The sequence below is a fragment of the Triturus cristatus genome, chromosome 4_1 (genome assembly GCF_964204655.1).
Source record: "Triturus cristatus chromosome 4_1, aTriCri1.1, whole genome shotgun sequence".
Classification (NCBI taxonomy): domain Eukaryota; kingdom Metazoa; phylum Chordata; class Amphibia; order Caudata; family Salamandridae; genus Triturus; species Triturus cristatus.
In genome coordinates, this window is record NC_140585.1 from 934,952,933 (window position 1) to 934,976,155 (window position 23,223).

Here is a 23,223-nt window from a genome sequence, read left to right on the forward strand (position 1 = left end):
TGGTGTGGAGGGCAGGAAAATGGATGTTTGGCTTTGTCCAGCTGTTGAATAAAACAGAGAGGAGCAGCAGGGCTTCGAGCTCCGTAGTATAGAAGTAACCCAATCCACTGTCCTGCTTTTGCCCGTCTTGTGCTTACCAATGCTAGATTTGGAACTAAATTCCATCTTTAAACCTGAACATGAGTCCACTAAGCCCTGTAGTTTCAGGGTAGATTTAATGTTGATTTAGACTGCAATAGTCAAAAATGAATGAGGTGATATTTTAACGCTGTGCCTGCAGTGTGACAAGGCTACCAGGCAGCCCATTATTTCAATACCACATAAGGGTAGTGAAAAATCTTGCTGCATTCCACACTGGGTATTTGGATTAATTGCCACACATTCTGGGTTCGTTCACATTTTTACTTTGGACATGCATAAACGTCAAATATGTTAATTAGCGTTTTCCAATCAGTTACTGTGTTCCTAGGGGAAAAGCGCATGCAGTAAGAGGATGGTTATCAGACACTCACTGTCCATAGGTAAAATATGGCTAGGTCAATAAAATGTAAAAAAAGTCTAATAACACACAAAATGACAAGTTCCTACTACCCATACTACCTCCACGGCACCACAAATTGAAAAAGGATGGATATGCTTCTTCCTCACAAAGAGAACACAGCGAATTAGACTCCCCCTACACATCAGAGTCCAACGGCCTAAGTTGTGGAGTTACTCAAGGATCATCCCTCAGCACCACCCTGTTCAGCATTTACATTACACCACTCAATTACCTCATCCGATCTCACCACATCTCAATCATCTCCTAAGCCAATGACACCCAGCTCATCCTCTGAATGCCAGACAAGTCATCCATGACTAAATCCAACTTCAACAAATGCATGATCGAGGTAGCAAAAGGATGAGAAGCAACTGCCTGAAACTCAACACAAAAAGACAAAAGTGCTGATCTTTAGGAACAAGAACTCCCCCTGGGACTCCACCTGATGGCCATCAGAGCTCTGTCCAACACCATCACCCTCTAACCACCTATGTAACCTAGGGATCGTCTTAGATGACAAACTCAACATGGCCACACAGGGGAACACAGTCAGCTCCTCCTGCTTCCACATGCTATGCATCCTGAAAAAAATCTTCAGATGAATTCCCAAGAGTTCCAGATGTAAGGACACTCAATCCTAGTCGTCAGCAAACATGAGTACGGCAACACACAGTATGCCAAAATCCCAACCACCGCCTCCACCATATTCAGACCATCCAGATACCCCAGGGCATACCCGCATCATGCCTCACCTCAGAGATCTACACTGGCTGCTGATACACAAACAATACCAATCCAAACTCCTCCTACACGCATACAAGGCAATGCACAACATTGGACCAGCCTACCTTAACTGCTGCTTCACTTCCACCAGCTCACCAAACACCTCCGCGCTACCTCACTCTCTCTTGCACACACCCCTCGCTGCCGCAAAAGCAGGCCTAGGCTTCTCCTACCTTGACCCAAACCATGGAACGACCTCCCTCTACACTTAAGGGCCTCCTCCTCGCTTCTGGAATTCCGCAAAAAGCTGAATACCTGACTCTTCAACCAACAGCTAGCAGATGACCTTCAAAAGCTGCTCCAGCACCTGGATATCTCTCAGGTGATAAGTTGCTCTTTACAAATCCTGATAACATAACATAACATAACATAGCATAGCATAACATACCATAACATAACATAACATAACATAACATAACATAACATAACATAACATAACATAACATAACATAACATAACATAACATGGTCATTGCCTTGCAGAGTACATCAAATCTGCATTCCCCTTATTAAATGTGATTGGAGTGACAGCTCATGGAAGCTTCCAATCAATATATCACCCCCAAGCAGTGGGGCATGAGGGCTGTCTGCCTAAAGTAGTCTATGGTTTGCATATGGTGTAAAGCACGACTGTCCTTAATTGACCGTAGACATCTCTAGACACCAATTCCATGGGCCAGGTGATATTTCTAATCTTGATTTTTACCCTAAATTTCTGAGAGCTTCAGTTCAATTGTTCACCTTCCCCCTAGTTCCCAGTGAAGTAGAGGGAATGAAGGTACGTTGTGGGGCGAAAGACTACCCTTTTTGGGATCTTCTTATGGTTCCACCATAACACACTTACAACTCACCACAAAATACAATATGTTTGGTAGAGGGAAGCTCCAGAAGATTCAGTCAGTCTGTGGGTGCAAATGTGAGTTCCAGAGGTGAAAACTGCTCAGTGCAAAACCCCAGCAGTGAAGAGTCCACCCTCAAGTTTTCGGTGAGGTGATGGCTCCCAGGCAGTTGGAGGTTATGGCAGTATTAGCAACAGTCACCAATCCTCAGCCACAGCACAGGAATATTACATACTGCTGTTAACTATGTTTATGTTGAACCACTGTGCCAGTCTACTGTGGGGCACAGGGTGAACCACTCCAACACGCAAGTCGGCGCTTATGACACCCCACCCATCTGATGTGACCATAGATGCACTTTCTTGCTTCTCATCGGCGTAGACTAGAGCACTAGATGCAATTATCAGGATTCAGGGAGACCCACACCAGCATTCAGGCCATCACCTGTGATGTACCCTTGTAATTCCACACTACTGGACAGTTCCACTCTTTTGGTCATTGCAGCTGGGCTTCTTTGAAAGTCAGCTTTCCTCCTGCTGGAGTGCCTCTACTGTCCTGTATTAGCAGGCCATTCGTCTGTACCAAGGTAGACCCAAAGCTGTCCTCCATGTATAGATGCACACTTTCATGTGATGTCTCCTCATCTATGAGAAACTGACTGTCAGCCACACCTGCCCAGAATCACAGAAAAATCCCCCTTCAGTCAATGACAACTTCGGAAGGTTTCAGTCCCTTTCTTATATGTAGATTCTAGAATCACTGATATGGAGCTGGTTCAGGGTGATTCACTCAGATAACTCCTCTCCAAAACAGCCACTGCATTTGTTCCCAGGTGATTGTTCCACAACTGCGGCAATGATGGGTGTTTCCAAGTGGAGTACCCTAAACAAAAGCGAATCAGGACTGAAGACCGTGCTCTTGGTAGCCATATGACTATAAGACGTAGCACCTCTAGAAGAAGCAGAAGTCATGCTGTGACAAAATACATTCCACCAGAACACAAAGTCTGTTCTTGGTGTCACTACCTTTATTCATGCCAACTCTAAGTGTGCTCACATGTCACATGATTGTTGTGTATGTGGGGCACAAAATAAATCAGGATTGGTATGAAAACTCACAGTTAGGTAACTGATGGGCAATGTGTGCATGCTTTCAAATGTCATGGAGGGCACATGCCTGTCCGAACACCATTCAACATTGGAAAGACCATAGCATCCTGTAGCTGTAAGTTAACCCTACAGAGCTAACGATAGTAAGCAAACATAAAGCATCATAAGATGATATTCCGTGATGTTTAAGCCCAATCCTCAATGTCAAATTGCTGAGAATTGTTTGGATCAGGAGCTCTCACTGAGTGATTAAATTAATCCAGTTGCCAATTCTCACTTTAATGAGCTGCCCCATTGAGAATACTTTTCTCTATCCTTTCAAAACACAACATTACCAATGTAGTGACTGCTTGTATACTAACCCTCCAGACATGATCAGAGAATCCTGTTCAAGGACTTTTGCTTTGAATAAATGAGTGACTGAAAAGTGTTTTTATAGAGTGCTCTATCATCAGCTAAGGGATTGCTGATGCCGACATGACCAAAGTACCTAGCCTAGTACTCAAATATTTTTAGTGGTCTCAGGCATCCTTATTATAAGACACCTTTTTCCTTGCCACAGTGCTTTCTGTTTCTGCTGGTCAACAAATCTTCTTTTCCTTTTAATTACCTGCATTAGGAATGTTCAAGTTCCTTGCACCTAAAACTTGGAATTAACTTTCACCACATTCTCAATGGATTGAAAACCATTTGTTGATGTGAAATTGTTCTTGTTTTTCAGTCAGTTGAATTGACGAGACCTATCAGGTCAGTGCAGTCAAACCCCCCCAAAAAATATATATTTTCTTCAAAGATGCCCATGCAATGAGAGGCGCACTCCTCCAGCTGTTGGTTAACAAACCCTTTATTTTAATGAAACAGCGCTGCAAATTCGAATTTTGTATCCATGTGGCCTGACGCGTTTCAAAGCAGTCGTGCAGCTAACTGGAGGGCGATGAGTAATCCATTACTGGTTTGCCAAGCACACAGCCACTGGAGGTGTTTAATGGGGGTATTGAGACCACAAGTCCCAGCGTGCATGGCGAAAACTACTAGAAGAGGCACACCTGAGGCCAATAAATGCATGCAGAAACGCTAGGAGTTGTGGGACCCTGAACTTGATGTGCTGACAAACGGCCTCTGAGGAAGAAGCACGACTGCTTTGAAACGCGTCAGGCCACATGGATACAAAATTCGAATTTGCAGCGCTGTTTCATTAAAATAAAGGGTTTGTTAACCAACAGCTGGAGGAGTGCGCCTCTCATTGCATGGGTATCTTTGAAGAAAATTCTACGCGGCAAGTCCAGCCGCGGAGAGATCGCACCGCCCCCTACACTGTGCTGGGGATCGTCTTACCGGCATTGTCTGGTTCAGCGACGGCGCAGCTGTTACTAGAGCAAGGAACAGAACTTCAAATCCGACGCTAACTGGAGGGCGATGAGTAATCCATTACTTGTTTGCCAAGCACACAGCCACTGGAGGTGTTTAATGGGGGTATTGAGACCACAAGTCCCAGCGTGCATGGCGAAAACTACTAGAAGAGGCACACCTGAGGCCAATAAATGCATGCAGAAACGCTAGGAGTTGTGGGACCCTGAACTTGATGTGCTGACAAACGGCCTCTGAGGAAGAAGCACGACTGCTTTGAAACGCGTCAGGCCACATGGATACAAAATTCGAATTTGCAGCGCTGTTTCATTAAAATAAAGGGTTTGTTAACCAACAGCTGGAGGAGTGCGCCTCTCATTGCATGGGCATCTTTGCAAAAAATATATATATGTATCTATCTATCTCTATATTCACTGAAAAAACCATAGGTTTCAGGGGTGTTATAGTTAGCTGGACTTTTCACTTGTACAAAACCATTGAAATTCCCCTGTTATAGTTAGTTCAGCTAACTATAAATCGCGCGCCCGCAATGCACTGCTGATGACGTCACATATTACATCACTCATGACATCACTGATGACATCTCAAATGACATCACTGATGACATCATCCAGTGAATGTGTGTTTTTCTGAAAATTAAATATGTTTTATATATGTATATCTCAAGGTCGATGGAAGAATAAATGGGTATATAAGAGTCTAAATGGATGATTTGTTTTTGAAAAATTGATTGTGTAACTGACTGATTAAGTGTATCATAGTTGTTAGACCTGGCACCTTGGCGTGAGTCTCCCTTCCTCTTTTTGTCGCTGTGCCTCATGTGTTTTTATGGTGTTGGCCGCTCAGCGCGCTGTGCCTCTGCCAACCAGTGTCGCGGTGCGAGTGCTCCCTATGTAAATTGTATATGTTGGTTGGATTCCATGATTGGATTGTTTGATTTACTGTCAGACCCCAGTAAAGTGCGCCAGGGGCGCCAGGGCATGTAAATGCGAACACCGCTGGTGGGCTTGCAGCACTGGTTGTGCCACCCACAGAAGCGGCCGGTAAAATATGTCTGAGGTCTGCCACCGCAGAACCTGCGTGCAGTCTGGTACTGACATGCTGACCGGCAAGTGCCCACACTTGCCAGTCCCTAAAACCTTCCCTTAGCTGCATGTTAGTCACCCCTCTGGTAGGCCCACGGGCAGGGTGCGTTGTAAGCCTAAGGTAGGACAAGCCTGGATGCGTGGCATGTCCTAGTAGTGAATTACCGCCATCTTGTTGTTCACTACTGCAAGGCTACCCTGTTCTCATAGGCCAGTATGGGCGGCCTGGATTATTACACCCTATGATCCTAACCGACCCAGGGAACATGGTAGAAGATCGAGTTTAGTATGCCTGAACTCGGAATAATAAGGTACATCTTTTCGCAAGGTTTATTTTAATATTCCGGGTTTGCAAATGTCGCTTTTAGAAAGCTGGCCTTTGCTTGCCTAAACATTTCAGCCGCCTCTGCGTGATGTGTATCTGATGTCTGGCTGGTGTGAGTGACAGGGCTGGGGGAACCCAGATGGGCAGGGCTAGGTAGCCTGGTGGTGAATAGGACGATCGACAGGTAGATGGGTGGGAGGAGTGCTCCTAGGCTCTGAATAGGACAGTGCTCTGCTACCTCAATGACGGCTCCGCCCCCTGTGGAGCGTCTGATGACTCTGCCCTGCACTCTGAAAGAAGAAGCCTGCATCGCGTAAACAAAGTGCTCAGAAACCGGACTGAACTAGGCAAGGGCCCCCCTGGCCTGGGAGAACAAAAGATTTGCTGTATAAATGGAGGAGCCCTGCTCCTGAGAAACTAGATCCGCTTTTGACCAAGAAGAATCTCTGCCTGAGGAGGAGGCACCGGGAAAGCTGTAGGAGGAAGACTGTCCCTATCCTGGGGGATTGGCCTGCAGTGGTGACCTTGCTGCCAAAGGAGAGAAGAGAAACTGTTGCTGAAAACTTTACTTTACCTTTACTTTCAAGACTTGTGCTTTTCCAAAACGATCTCCAAGGGCTTGGAACTGAGCTTGCCCCCTGAACTGAGCCCCAGGACCATTGGGCTCTACCTGATCTTCACTCGCCTGCTGCTGGACTGTGGTGTCCTTTCCCTCGCCGGAGCTGTGACCCTCGTGCCCAGTCCCTCCCTGAGCCGTGACCAGGACTGCTTAGCCGCCCCCGCCTTGGGAAGAGCCTCGCTCGATCGGAGCCGCTCCCCCTACGCTGTGCTGGGCTGCCCCGTCACCTCGCTCGTGGAGGCTCGCTGTGCACCTTCACACTCCCGCCGGAATCGGCGTGTGAGCATCTCCAAGCCTCGGACGGCCCGGACGCATCTGCGTGCCCGGCTGCCCCGCTTTGTTCACCCGCCACCTACAACCCCCCGCTCTTGTCGTGAGCCTGAGGATCAGACACCCTCGTGAAGTGTGGGAGCCCCGGACGCCGCCTCGCTCTTCTGTCGAAGAGCCGCTGAAATCCCGCACCCGCCTTTGCGTCAAGAAACAAGGTACTGTACTTACGAACTCGACCGCGAGCTCGCATCGGATCCAGGGTCCGCAACGTTCTTATTTCCCTGTCATCTGCTGTGTGCTTCCGGGGCGCTGCCTCAGCACAAAGTACGCTGAGGCCTACAGTTACCTTGTGCCCGCCTAAAGAACTTTACGTAAAACAAAGAGAACTTTACCGTATTTCCAAGAATTGTGGCCCCATCAGTTCAACGTTACTGGGCCTTGTATTTGAATCTGCTGAATCTACATAAAAGCTTATTTTTATATACTTCCTGATTGGTGTCCATTTGTGGTGCATGCAAGGGGTTTACTGTATGTGTAATTGCATTTGCTTAACCGTGTACGCCTGAGACTTAGCCTAGACTGCTCGCGCCACGCACCTAGAGGGTGAGCAGGGGTTATTCTGGGGAGTCATCCTTCGCCCTGACAAGAAGTAAAGGGTCCCTGCTTGTTGTGGGTTCACACCTGCGTCAACCAGAGCCCCCTCATTTCTAACAATAGTGAATACATGGCTTAGTGAGTAATGTTTAAATATGTAAATATCTGTATCAGTCTCTCACTTTGTGTATAAGTGGCTGCATGGGTTGGTGAGTAGCGACATGGGTGTCTATATAGGTTATTAGTTGGTTTTTTGAGTATCAGTCTGAGTGTCTGCATGGTTCGGGGGGGGGTATTACGTAGTGCATAGGTGCATGAATGAGTGACTCACTCTTTGTATGTGTTGAAGACAGCATGTGTGCAGGACTGTATGGGTGGATGAGTGTGTGTATGGGTGTGTTAGTGAGTGAATGACTGTCTCAATAGTGTCTTTATGAGTAACTACATATGTTTTAAACTAGTATATGTGACTATTGGTGTATATAAGTGAGTATATGTGAGAGTGAGAGATTGAAAGAGTTCCTGTATGAACAAGTATGTCTTTCTATAAGTGATTGTTTAAAAGACTAAGTATGTGTAAGTTTCCGTAGAAGTAAGTGTGGTGGTGTGTGTATAACTGTATATGCAAATAAATGTATGTTTGATTCTTTATTAGCATGAGTGACTATGTGTGTGAGTAACTCTATGGATGAGTGGCATTGTGTAACAGGATGTATAGGTGTATGAGTACATATGATGAGTGAATACATGTATGAGTGACTGTATAGGCCTGTTGGTGAATGAGTGTATGTGTATGTGGATCTTAGAATTACTGAAGAGGTTGTTGTAACTGGTATTGGTATGTCCATTGTTTTGAAAAGTTTAGTCTCTGTTTTGAATGTGTGTATCAAAGGTTATATTAGGGTGAGAGGAGGTCTGCCACTCTTTCACAAGGATGATGTCATCAGTGATGTCATTTGAGATGTCATGAGTGATGTCATGAGTGATGTCACTGACCATGTCATGAGTGATGTAATATGTGACGTCATCAGCAGTGCATTGCGGGCGCGCGAGTTATAGTTAGCTGAACTAACTATAACGGGGGAATTTCAATGGTTTTGTACAACTGAAAAGTCCAGCTAACTATAACACCCCTGAAACCTATGTTTTTTTCAGTGAATTTCTGAGGTTTTTTAAATGCTAATTCCTAACTATAACGTGCCTGAAACCTATGGTTTTTTCTGTGAATTTCAAAGGTTTTTTAAATGCTAATTTCTAACTATGCCTACAGAGATAGGACATGTGAAGAAAGAAGACAAAAATGCACAGAAAGAAAAAAAAGAAGTGCAGAAAGAAGCAACAGAAGTCCTCAAAGACGAAGAAAAGTGCAGGAAGAAGGATAACGTGCAGAAAGAACAAAAAGAAGCCCAGAAAGAAGCCTTGTTGCAAAATCATCCTGTACCCTCAACTTTTTCAGACGGATACTGGTGGTAACTGAGTCTGACTAACCAGTCCTAGAGCCAGTGCTATGTTAAAAGACACTTAGAATACAGTGAAAACAACTACATACACTAGGGAACATTAAGCGTTGGGGTCCCCCTGTGATTAGCATGACCTCCTCTGTAAGCCCCTAGTATATAATAGGGCAGGGGGATTAAAACTACCTCTTAGAACAGGCCACAGGGCGTTTTTGCACACGTTAACTCAGGCCCCGTCCCCTCCCTTCACCACTGTGTAAACACGCCCTGTGTCCGTTTTTAGTTGGTAGATTAAGTTCATTTGAATCCTGAGGGTCCCTAGGGTCCAACTAGCCCACTAGGTACCTCCAGTAAGTGCCACAGAGCTGCGTTGCAGAGAGGTGTAAAAAGTGGCACGGCCTGGACCACCTCTCTGCAATGCAGCTCAGTGGTGCTTACTGGAAGCACTTGGTGGGCTAGTTACCCCTCAGGGGCCCTCAGTATTGAAGGAAAATTATATCCCCAATTTAAAACGTGCCATAGTGCGTGTTTGCACACGTCACCTCAGGCCCCGTCCCCTCCCTTCACCACTGTGTAAAAGCGCCCTGTGGCTGTTCTAAGTTGAGAGATTAAGTCCCCTTGAATCCTAAGGGTCCCTATGGTCAAACTAGACCACTAGGTACCTCCAGTAAGCACCACAGAGCTGCGTTGCAGAGAGGTGTAAAAAGGGGCTTGGCCTCAGAACACCTGTCTGCAGCGCAGCTCCCTGGTGCATACTGGAGATGCCTGTTGGGCTAGTTGGCCCTCAGGGACCCTCAGTATTGAAGAGGAATTAATTCCCCAACTTACAACTCGCCAGGGGGCGCGTTTGCAGAGTGCTGCAAGGAGGGGGCGTGGTCTCCGGCACGATGCCAGTCTTTTATTTATTTTAATTTTTTAAGAAGGGGGGCTGTGTGGTTCCCCTTCTTATTCTAATTTATTGGCCCTGATGACCCCATCCCCCAGGGCCTGTCTCCTAATTATATTTTTTTGACCCCAATCCCCAGGGCCGGCCACTGATTTTTATTATTTTTAAAAATATATATTTATAGACACACCTAGGACATGCTGGACAAACCGAACGTACCTATCACCATGACGATTTGCGTGATATTCATTAAAAGGCGACTATGCATACAATGAATCCACGTGGAATGTATTTACACCACTAGTCAAGCTCTGACATGTCTGATGCCCTACCGTGCCTAATCCCGGTAGACACCCTTGTCGTTTATTTATACAAACATGGGTAGCTATTGACGGGCACATTTAATACACATGCACACCAAGCCATTCAAAGGGGATTCGACAAAAATTCGACCAAAACTATGCAAGAAACCCCCCTCACGGTTAATAAAACACACATCCACTGCCGGATGTGTAATACTTTTTATTTTACTCTCTGGAAAGGGGACGAATATCACTTGAGAGTCACAGCGCGCTCCTGGCAGAGCCCAATGCTGTGTTACACCCACCATTGCCTGCTGAGTGCCACACACCTCTGTGTTGTATTCCCCTAGCTAGTGCATATGCTATGACACTCTCTAGCCCATGTGCACTGTAACAGCACCCCGTGAATATGTCATGCCACACTTGTCTTCGCATGGGTTATATTGCCCCATCTAACGTGCCTTCCTCGATGCCTATGTTATAACGCACAGTGCTATGCCATACATATTACAATCTGGGATCCATATCTTTGTCACAGTGCATATGCAACGTTAAACTCCCCAGCACATATTTTATATTACAACTTTAGAGACTAGTTAGGTTACACAACACTGCCCTGTGCATATTACACTCCAAGGCACATATCGCATAGCACGCGCTACTGCCTGTGCTATCTCGCGCTCTCCAATGAATCTGTCATTGCGCACAATGTATTGCATATTATATTTCACGCCCAGTTCACACTTTTTGGTGCATAGTTTATACCATACACTATATCTAGTTTTCATTTTCAATCGTGCTCTCAGGACTATGTTCTATATAACACTGTGTTCACCTACCCATTCACGGGCATTACATTTTGCGATAGGGGCTGGAGGGTCAGGGGGTGTTTCTGCCAAGTGAGCCCGGAGTCACAGTCACAAACGTCCTCTTCTTCCTGAATAAAAGTGAGATTATGCTGCATACTTAATCATATTTTAAGTAGTTCGCACAGACACACGTTTTAAAAACAATAAAGTTCCTAATACCCGCCTTCTCTGAACACTTAGCTTGCTGCCCCATCCCCCTCCTCCCTAACCTCTGTTGTGTGAATCCATGGACTAGCCTCCTCCCTCCTGCCATGCATGGTCTGATGTGCTGCCACTGCCCTCAATTTAGTATGATGTACCAGTCCACTCCTCCTGCCCTCCATTGCCCAATTCTATGCCCCATCATTGACCTCCTGCTTAAACTCTGTGCTTAGCTTGCTGCCCCTATTCTCCTTCCCCCTGCCCTCCGATGTCTTTGTGCATGCCCCTGCTCCATCCTTTTTGCCCACCATGTTCCATGGACCTGCCACTCCTATCTACTCTGAGTGTTCTGTTGAGCTGCCACTCCCCTCCCACCTGCCTAGCATTGTCAGATGACTGTAACCTGTCCCTGCCACCTCCACCCTGCCTGTCCACATGCCATGCCCCTATCCTCTTCCTCCTGTCCTACATGGTCCATTGTACTGCCACACCCTTCTGCCCTCCCTGGTCTGTTGTGCTGCAACTGCTCCTCCTGCCTGCCCCGTGCGGTCTGTTGTGAGGCCCCTTCCCCTGAACTTTCTTGTCTGTGCACAGGTCCTGACCCTCCTTTCAATCCTCCATCGTCCTTTGTGCATGCCCCTGCACCCTCCTTCTTGCCCATCATAGTCATTGTGCTACCACTAACCCTCCCACTTGCCATGCATGGTCTTCTGTGCTGCCATGGCCCCTCCCACCTTCCCTGTGTGGTCAGTTAGCTACCCCTGAACCCCTCCCACCTTCCCTCCATGGTCTGTGTGTATGCCATCACAGTCTCACTGTTGCTCTTCATAGTGTGTCTTGCTTCTAGTGCCCATCCTTCCTGACCTCCATGGCTATCTTGCTGCTCCTGCCCTGCCCCCTTGCCCCCAGCCCTCTGTTTACATGTGCAGACCCCTACTCCCTCACTCCTGGCTTGTCTGTTCCATTGTAATGCCCCTGATCCATCCCTCCTGCCCTTTATGGTCTGTTATGCTGCAGCTTTCTCTCCTGTCTGTCCATTATGGTCCTGCCTCTTGCCCCTCTGTTCTCTGTTGTCCATGTGCATGGTCCTGTCCCCTCCCTCTTACTTTCTATGGATTATTGTGCTGCACTCCCGTCCCGCATGCCCTGTGTGGTGTATTGTGCTGCTGCAAACCCAGATGCCTGCCCTGCAGGGTCAGTTTGGTGCACCTCTCCATGTCCCTCCTGTCCTCTGTTATCCAAGTCCATGTCCCTACCCCATTTCCTTCCATGATCCAATGTACCATACTTGCGAACATTTTGAACTTGGTAAGAGGGAGATTTTGAAAAAAAACTGGGGTATTGATTTTCCCCTTTGAGTTACATTGAAAAAGAGGAGATTGTAGACAGGGGACAGATAAAATAAAGCCCATTTGAGCTTAAAAACATTGGACGTTCCCTGGCTGAATCGGGTCTGTTGGCATGTATGGTTGTACTACCACTGCCTCTTCCTTCTGCCCACAATGGTCTATTACATTGCCACAGCCTCTCTTGCAAGTCCTGTATTGTTGGATTGCTGCCCCTGCCCCCCTTTCCACTGCCCTCCATAGTCTGTTGGGCTGCCACGGCCCTTCCTGCCTGCTCAGTGTGGTTAAATTGTTGCCTTTGCACCCTCCTACCTGCCTTCAATTTTCAGAGTCCGTGCCCCTGGCCTCTGCCTCTCAACAGTATCCTAATGAACAACTAGATTGCTAACATTCTATATTTATTACAAAAGTGTGGAACGCCTGACGTCATCTTGATGTAATCAAAACTGTAATACCTAGAGCATTCCCTTTAGAAATTACATAAATGAGAGGGTCTTATTGGCATCAAAATTATGGTTAGTGCTCTAAAAGACTAAAATAAGGACATATTTTCTGAGTTTTCAAATAGCGAGAAAGCACTTTTAAATTATTTGTTACCTTTATTTTTTTTATCCAGTTGACCACTTGATTAAATGTTGCACTTAGGGGAGAGGATGTGGTGTTACTTCCAGAACTGCAGACTTTGCAACTGGGGAACCAGGTTGGAGTTTCTGCTTCAGCTCGACATTCTGTGATTCTGGTCAAATCACTTAGTCTCCCTATGTCTACAACCAAAATGAATTTGTTCTTGTGTGATGTAACCAATGCTCATGTAAAGCACTCCAATACCTGACAAGTCTGCACTATATAACACTGCAAAGACACAAAATAATAAGTGTTTTGCACACTTTTGTCATTGGGCTCTATTTGGGCTACATCTGGGTGATTTTGGGCTACATTTGGGCTCTTTTGTCTCCGGTGGCCATCTTGGGAGATTTATTTGTTATGAAGTTTCCTAATTTCCTCATGTACTGCAGTCTCCTCAGTAGGAAATGGTTTCAGTTTTTTACTTTGATTCCATCATGAAGGTATTCAGATATGTCAAACATTTGCCATAAATTCTGAAAGTTAGCATTCTAGCTGCTCATTAGATCACTGTAGTAAAACTACTGTTCACCATGGAAGTCTGCTCCTGGTATTAAAAGTGCATGTTTCAGTCTGCATGTCAGAATTTTTTTATGAAATAGAAGAGGATTTGAGAAGTCACTCAAAATGTGCCCTCATTTTCTTTCTTCAGCATTAATCATAATTTCTATGGCAGAATGAACCCCCTCATTGTGTTCCTTTTTAAATTAAATGTTTTAAGTGTTACCAGTTTATTCCAATCAAGATGGCTTCAGGTGTGCCATACTTTTGTCATAATGAAGACAGTAAGCGCTCTAGTTGTTTTTAAGAACACTCTGGGACATTCTGTCTTTGAGCTATACTTGGGCTACATCTGGGTGATATTTGGGCTACATTTGGGCTCTTTTGTCTCTGGTGGCCATCTTGGCAGACTTATTTGTTATGAAGTTTCCTAATTTCCTCATTTACTGCAGTCTCCTCAGTAGGAAATACTTTCAGTTTTTTACTTTGATTCCAAAGGCATTCAGATGTGTCACACATTTGCCATAAATTCAGAATGTTAGCACTCTTTTTGCTCATTAGATCACTGTAGTAAAGCTACTGCTCACCTGGGAAAACTGCTGCTGGTATTGAAAGTGCATGTTTCAGTCTGCATGTCAGAATTTTTTAATGAAATAGAAGAGGATTTGAGAAGTCACTCAAAATGTGCCCTAATTTTTCTTTCTGCAGCACTAATCATACTTTTTATGGAAAAATGAACCCCTTCATTTTGTTCCTTTTTAAATTAAATGTTTTAAGTGTTACCACTTTAATCCAAGCAAGATGGCTTCAGGTGTGCCATACGTTTATCATAAGTAGGACTGTTAGCGCTCTAGTTGTTCTTTGGAACACTCTGGGAAGCTGCAGTAGAACACAAAGGAATCAACTGACAGTCTCTGCCCTTGTTGGATGTACATGTTTTACTGAGAATGTCAGACTTCATTCTCACATGACTGAGAAAGATAATGTGAATTTACAGAAAATAAGCTCTCAGTTTAGCTTATAGATCACCTTCCAAACCTCTGAGGGAAAAGCATGAGAAAATATTTTTCTCTCAATCATGATATCCCAGCAGAAGGCTTTTTCACATGGTGAAATCACCTTAGAACATACCACAATTCCTAAAATGAGTATGGTACCATCAACACATGATTTATAATGTAACTAAAGTCTTAAAACCTTCTATTGACTGCAATGCTTTTTAATGAGGTGCTATCATGTATATTGGTCCCAAGATGGCTGCCAACACTTCTTGGATGAAGTGCTGACAGCCAATCAGATCTCAGGATGAGATGTGTGGTTAGGCTCCGCCCACATATATATATGATTTTACTTTTGATTTTCTCAGGAACTACTGAACAGATTGACACTACTATGAAGTAGATAGTTATAGTTAGGACCGTGTTTCCATAGGAAATCCGCAACATTCTATTTGGAATAACTTTGGCGCCGGTTGACGAATCCTCGCGAAATTTTCAAAATAGGTGGGGCGCTCCGCTCCTACCCTGAAAGTCTCGGTGGGATTCTTCAAGCGGGGGCTGAGAAAAAAGGGGGGTCCCAAAACGCGTGTTCCCCATGCAATTTTCCATAGGGACCTTTAGTCCAAGGTACAGCCCGAACGGCTGAACAGAATTACTTGAAATTTGGCAGAGAGGTAGTCCTCAGGTCAGGGATGTGCCTTTTGCAGGTCTGGTGTCAATCTCTTCAGTAGTTCCTGAGAAAATCAAAAGTAAAATCATATATATATGTGGGCGGAGCCTAACCACACATCTCATCCTGAGATCTGATTGGCTGTCAGCACTTCATCCAAGAAGTGTTGGCAGCCATCTTGGGACCAATATACATGATAGCACCTCATTAAAAAGCATTGCAGTTAATAGAAGGTTTTAAGACTTTAGTTACATTATAAATCATTTGTTGATGGTACCATATTCATTTTAGGAATTGTGGTATGTTCTAAGGTGATTTCACATTGTGAAAAAGCCTTCTGCTGGGATATCATGATTGAGGGAAAAATATTTTCTCATGCTTTTCCCACAGAGGTTTGGAAGGTGATCTATAAGCTAAACTGAGAGCTTATTTTCTGTAAATTCACATTATCTTTCTCAGTCATGTGAGAATGAAGTCTGACATTCTCAGTAAAACATGTACATCCAACAAGGGCAGAGACTGTCAGTTGATTCCTTTGTGTTCTACTGCAGCTTCCCAGAGTGTTCCAAAGAACAACTAGAGCGCTAACAGTCCTACTTATGATAAACGTATGGCACACCTGAAGCCATCTTGCTTGGATTAAAGTGGTAACTCTTAAAACATTTAATTTAAAAAGGAACAAAATGAGGGGGTTCATTTTTCCATAACAAGTATGATTAGTGCTGCAGAAAGAAAAACTAGGGCACATTTTGACTTCTGAAATCCTCTTTTATTTCATTAAAAAATTCTGACATGCAGACTGAAACATGCACTTTCAATACCAGCAGCAGTTTTCTCTGGTGAGCAGTAGCTTTACTACAGTGATCTAATGAGCAAAAAGAGTGCTAACATTCTGAATTTATGGCAAATGTGTGACACATCTGAATGCCTTCTTGATGGAATCAAAGTAAAAAACTGAAAGTATTTCCTACTGAGGAGACTGCAGTAAATGAGGAAATTAGGAAACTTCATAACAAATAAGTCTCCCAAGATGGCCACCAGAGACAAAAGAGCCCAAATGTAGCCCAAATATCACCCAGATGTAGCCCAAGTATAGCTCAAAGACAGAATGTCCCAGAGTGTTCTTAAAAACAACTAGAGCGCTTACTGTCTTCATTATGACAAAAGTATGGCACACCTGAAGCCATCTTGATTGGAATAAACTGGTAACACTTAAAACATTTAATTTAAAAAGGAACACAATGAGGGGGTTCATTTTGCCATAGAAATTATGATTAATGCTGAAGAAAGAAAATGAGGGCACATTTTGAGTGACTTCTCAAATCCTCTTCTATTTCATAAAAAAATTCTGACATGCAGACTGAAACATGCACTTTTAATACCAGGAGCAGACTTCCATGGTGAACAGTAGTTTTACTACAGTGATCTAATGAGCGGCTAGAATGCTAACTTTCAGAATTTATGGCAAATGTTTGACATATCTGAATACCTTCATGATGGAATCAAAGTAAAAAACTGAAAGCATTTCCTACTGAGGAGACTGCAGTACATGAGGAAATTAGGAAACTTCATAACAAATAAATCTCCCAAGATGGCCACCGGAGACAAAAGAGCCCAAATGTAGCCCAAAATCACCCAGATGTAGCCCAAATATAGCCCAATGACAGAAGTGTGCAAAACACCTATTATTTTGTGTTTTTGCAGTGTTATATAGTGCAGACTTGTCAGGTATTGGAGTGCTTTACATGAGCATTGGTTACATCACACAAGAGCAAATTCATTTTGGTTGTAGACATGGGGAGACTAAGTGATTTGACCAGAATCACAGAATGTCGAGCTGAAGCAGAAACTCCAACCTGGCTCCCCAGTTGCAAAGTCTGCAGTTCTGGAAGTAACACCACATCCTCTCCCCTAAGTGCAACATTTAATCAAGTGGTCAACTGGATAAAAAAACATAAAGATAACAAATAATTTAAAAGTGCTTTGTCGCTATTTGAAAACTCAGAAAATATGTCCTTATTTTAGTCTTTTAGAGCACTAACCATAATTTTGATGCCAATAAGACCCTCTCATATATTTAATTTCTAAAGGAAATGCTCTAGGTCTTACAGTTTTGATTACATCAAGATGACGTCAGGCGTTCCACACTTTTGTAATAAATATAGAATGTTAGCAATCTAGTTGTTCATTAGGATACTGTTGAGAGGCAGAGGCCAGGGGCACGGACTCTGAAAATTGAAGGCAGGTAGGAGGGTGCAAAGGCAACAATTTAACCACACTTAGCAGGCAGGAAGGCCCGTGGCAGCACAACAGACTATGGAGGGCAGTGGAAAGGGGGGCAGGGGCAACAAACCAACAATACAGGACTTGCAAGAGAGGCTGTGGCAATGTAATAGACCATTGTGGGCAGAAGGAAGAGGCAATGGTAGTACAACCATACATGCCAACAGACCCGATTCAGCCAGGAAACGTCCAATGTTTTTAAGCTCAAATGGGCTTTATTTGATCTGTCTCCTGTCTACAATCTCCTCTTTTTCAATGTAACTCAAAGGGGAAAATCAATACCCCAGTTTTTTTTCAAAATCTCCCTCTTACCAAGTTCAAAATGTTCACAAGTATGGTACATTGGATCATGGAAGGAAATGGGGTAGGGACATGGACTTGGATAACAGAGGACAGGAGGGACATGGAGAGGTGCACCAAACTGACCCTGCAGGGCAGGCATCAGGGTTTGCAGCAGCACAATACACCACACAGGGCATGCGGGACGGGAGTGCAGCACAACAATCCATAGAAAGCAATAGGGAGGGGACAGGACCATGCACATGGACAACAGAGAACAGAGGGGAAAGAGGCAATGGTAGCTAGCTGACCATAATGGACAGACAGGAGAGAAAGCTGCAGCATAACAGACCATAAAGGGCAGGAGGGACGGATCAGGGGCATTACAATGGAACAGACAAGCCAGGAGGGAGGGAGTAGGGGTCTGCACATGTAAACAGAGGGCTGGGGGCAAGGGGGCAGGGCAGGAGCAGCAAGATAGCCATGGAGGTCAGGCAGGATGGGCACTAGAAGCAAGACACACCATGAAGAGCAACAGTGAGACTGTGATGGCACACACACAGACCATGGAGGGAAGGTGGGAGGGGGTCAGGGGCAGCTAACTGACCACACAGGGAAGGTGGGAGGGGCCATGGCAGCACAGAAGACCATGCATGGCAAGTGGGAGGGTTAGTGGCAGCACAATGGCTATGATGGGCAAGAAGGAGGGTGCAGGGGCATGCACAAAGGACGATGGAGGATAGAAGGGAGGGTCAGGACCTGTGCACAGACAAGAAACTTCAGGGGAAGGGGCCTCACAACAGACCGCACGGGGCAGGCAGGAGGAGCAGTTGCAGCACAACAGACCAGGGAGGGCAGAAGGGTGTGGCAGTACAATGGACCATGTAGGACAGGAGGAAGAGGATAGGGGCATGGCATGTGGACAGGCAGGGTGGAGGTGGCAGGGACAGGTTACAGTCATCTGACAATGCTAGGCAGGTGGGAGGGGAGTGGCAGCTCAACAGAACACTCAGAGTAGATAGGATTGGCAGGTCCATGGAACATGGTGGGCAAAAAGGATGGAGCAGGGGCATGCACAAAGACATCGGAGGGCAGGGGGAAGGAGAATAGGGGCAGCAAGCTAAGCACAGAGTTTAAGCAGGAGGTCAATGATGGGGCATAGAATTGGGCAATGGAGGGCAGGAGGAGGGGACTGGTACATCATACTAAATTGAGGGCAGTGGCAGCACATCAGACCATGCATGGCAGGAGGGAGGAGGCTAGTCCATGGATTCACACAACAGAGGATAGGTAGGAGGGGGATGGGGCAGCAAGCTAACTGTTCAGAGAAGGCGGGTATTAGGAACTTTATTGTTTTTAAAACGTGTATCTGTGCGAACTACTTAAAATATGAACAAGTATGCAGCATAATCTCACTTTTATTCAGGAAGAAGAGGACGTTTGTGACTGTGACTCCGGGCTCACTTGGCAGAAACACCCCCTGACCCTCCACCCCCTATCGCAAAATGTAATGCCCGTGAAAAGGGTAGGTGAACACAGTGTTATATAGAACATAGTCCTGAGAGCACGATTGAAAATGAAAACTAGATATAGTGTATGGTATAAACTATGCACCAAAAAGTGTGATATAAGATGAACCGGGCGTGAAATATAATATGCAATACATTGTGCGCAATGACAGATTCATTGGAGAGCGCGAGATAGCACAGGCACTAGTGCGTGCTATGCGATGTGCGCCTTGGAGTGTAAAATGCACAGGGCAGTGTTGTGTAACCTAACTAGTCTCTAAAGTTGTAATATAAAATATGTGCTGGGGAGTGTAACGTTGCATATGCACTGTGACAAAGATATGGATCCCAGATTGTAATATGTATGGCATAGCACTGTGCGTTATAACATAGGCATCGAGGAAGGCACGTTAGATGGGGCAATATAACCCGTGCGAAGACAAGTGTGGCATGACATATTCACGGGGTGGTGTTACAGTGCACATGGGCTAGAGAGTGTCATAGCATATGCACTAGCTGGTGGAATACAACACAGAGGTGTGTGGCACTCGGCAGGCAATGGTGGGTGTAACACAGCATTGGGCTATGCCAGGAGCGCGCTGTGACTCTCAAGTGATGTTCGTCCCCTTTCCATAGAGTAAAATAAAAAGTATTACACATCCCGCAGTGGATGTGTGTTTATTAACCGTGAGGGGGGTTTCTTACATAGTTTTGGTCGAATTTTTGTCGAATCCCCTTTGAATGGCTTGTGTGCATGTGTATTAAATGTGCCCGTCAATAGCTACCCATGTTTGTATAAATAAACGACAAGGGTGTCTACCGGGATTAGGCACGGTAGGGCATCAGACATGTCAGAGCTTCACTAGTGGTGTAAATACATTCCACGTGGATTCATTGTATGCATAGTCGCCTTTTAATGAATATCACTCAAATCGTCATGGTGATAGGTACGTACGGTTTGTCCAGCATGTCCTAGGTGTGTCTATAAATATATATTTTTTAAAAATAATAAAAAACAGTGGCCGGCCCTGGGGATTGGGGTCAAAAAAATATAATTAGGAGACAGGCCCTGGGGGATGGGGTCATCAGGGCCAATAAATTAGAATAAGAAGGGGAACCACACAGCCCCCCTTCTTAAAAAATTAAAATAAATAAAAGACTGGCATCGTGCCGGAGGCCACGCCCCCTCCTTGCAGCACTCTGCAAACGCGCCCCCTGGCGAGTTGTAAGTTGGGGAATTAATTCCTCTTCAATACTGAGGGTCCCTGAGGGCCAACTAGCCCAACAGGCATCTCCAGTATGCGCCAGGGAGCTTCGCTGCAGACAGGTGTTCTGAGGCCAAGCCCCTTTTTACACCTCTCTGCAACGCAGCTCTGTGGTGCTTACTGGAGGTACCTAGTGGTCTAGTTTGACCATAGGGACCCTTAGGATTCAAGGGGACTTAATCTCTCAACTTAGAACAGCCACAGGGCGCGTTTACACAGTGGTGAAGGGAGGGGACGGGGCCTGAGGTGACGTGTGCAAACACGCACTATGGCACGTTTTAAATTGGGGATATAATTTCCCTTCAATACTGAGGGTCCCTGGGGGCTAACTAGCCCACCAAGTGCTTCCAGTAAGCGCCATTGAGCTGCATTGCAGAGAGGTGGTCCAGGCTGTGCCACTTTTTACACCTCTCTGCAACGCAGCTCTGTGGCACTTACTGGAGGTACCTAGTGGGCTAGTTGGACCCTAGGGACCCTCAGGATTCAAATGAACTTAATCTCCCAACTAAAAACGGACACAGGGTGTGTTTACACAGTGGTGAAGGGAGGGGACGGGGCCTGAGTTAACGTGTGCAAAAACGCCCTGTGGCCTGTTTTAAGAGGTAGTTTTAATCCCCCTGCCCTATTATATACTAGGGGCTTACAGAGGAGGTCATGCTAATCACAGGGGGACCCCAACGCATAATGTTCCCTAGTGTATGTAGGTGTTTTCACTGTATTCTAAGTGTCTTTTAACATAGCACTGGCTCTAGGACTGGTTAGTCAGACTCAGTTACCACCAGTATCCGTCTGAAAAAGTTGAGGGTACAGGATGATTTTGCAACAAGGCTTCTTTCTGGTCTTCTTTTTGTTCTTTCTGCACGTTATCCTTCTTCCTGCACTTTTCTTCGTCTTTGAGAACTTCTGTTGCTTCTTTCTGCACTTCTTTTTTTTCTTTCTGTGCATTTTTTCTTCTTTCTTCACATGTCCTATCTCTGTAGGCATAGTTAGAAATTAGCATTTAAAAAACCTTTGAAATTCACAGAAAAAAACAAAGGGTCAGGCACGTTATAGTTAGGAATTAGCATTTAAAAAACCTCAGAAATTCACTGAAAAAAACATAGGTTTCAGGGGTGTTATAGTTAGCTGGACTTTTCACTTGTACAAAACCATTGAAATTCCCCCGTTATAGTTAGTTCAGCTAACTATAACTCGCGCGCCCGCAATGCACTGCTGGCTGATGACGTCACATATTACATCACTCATGACATGGTCAGTGACATCACTCATGACATCACTGATTACATCTCAAATGACATCACTGATGACATCACTGATGACATCACTGATGACATCATCCTTGTGATAGAGTGGCAGACCTCCTCTCACCCTAATATAACCTTTGATACACACATTCAAAAATAGAAACTAACATTTTCAAAACAATGGACATACCAATACCAGTTACAACAACCTCTACAGTAATTCTAAGATCCACATACACATCCACTCATTCACCAACAGTCCTATACAGTCACTCATACATGTACTCACTCATCATATGTACTCATACACCTATACATCCTGTTACACAATGCCACTCATCCATAGAGTTACTCACACACATAGTCACTCATGCTAATAAAGAATCAAACATACATTTACTTGCATATACAGTTATACACACACCACCACACTTACTTCTACGGAAACTTACACATACTTAGTCTTTTAAACAATCACTTATAGAAACACATACTTATTCATACAGGAACTCTTTCAATCTCTCACTCTCACATATACTCACTTATATACACCAATAGTCACATATACTAGTTTAAAACATATGTAGTTACTCATAAAGACACTATTTAGACAGTCATTCACTCACTAACACACCCATACACACACTCATCCACCCATACAGTCCTGCACACATGCTGTCTTCAACACATACAAACAGTGAGTCACTCATTCATGCACCTATGCATTACGTAATACCCCCCACCGAACCATGCAGACACTCAGACTGATACTCAAAAAACCAACTAATAACCTATATAGACACCCATGTAGGTACTCACCAACCCATGCAGCCACTTATACACAAAGTGAGAGACTGATACAGATATTTACATATTTAAACATTACTCACTAAGCCATGTATTCACTATGATACACTTCAGTTACACAATCAATTTCTCAAAAACAAATCATCCATTTAGGCACTTATATACCCATTTATTCTTTCATCGACCTTGAGATATACAAATATAAAACATATTTAATTTTCAGAAAAACAGACATTCACTGGATGATGTCATCAGTGATGTCATTTGAGATGTCATCAGTGATGTCATGAGTGATGTCACTGACCATGTCATGTGTGATGTAATATGTGACGTCATCAGCAGTGCATTGCGGGCGCGCGAGTTATAGTTAGCTGAACTAACTATAACGGGGGAATTTCAATGGTTTTGTACAAGTGAAAAGTCCAGCTAACAATAACACCCCTGAAACCTATGGTTTTTTCAGTGAATATATATATATATATATATATATATATATATATATATATATATA

At 44.7% G+C, this 23,223-nt stretch overlaps 1 protein-coding gene across 1 annotated transcript in view; it reads right to left on the reverse strand.

The window, feature by feature from the left end:
* Positions 1 to 1,587: 1,587 nt before the first annotated feature.
* Positions 1,588 to 23,223, reverse strand: part of LOC146855860 (vomeronasal type-2 receptor 26-like) — a 500,093-nt gene continuing 478,457 nt past the window's right edge. Inside the window, exon 8 of the mRNA XM_085651181.1 lies at positions 1,588 to 1,670. Within this exon, the coding sequence (XP_085507307.1) occupies positions 1,588 to 1,670 (83 nt within the window). The remainder of the gene's footprint in view (positions 1,671 to 23,223) is intronic.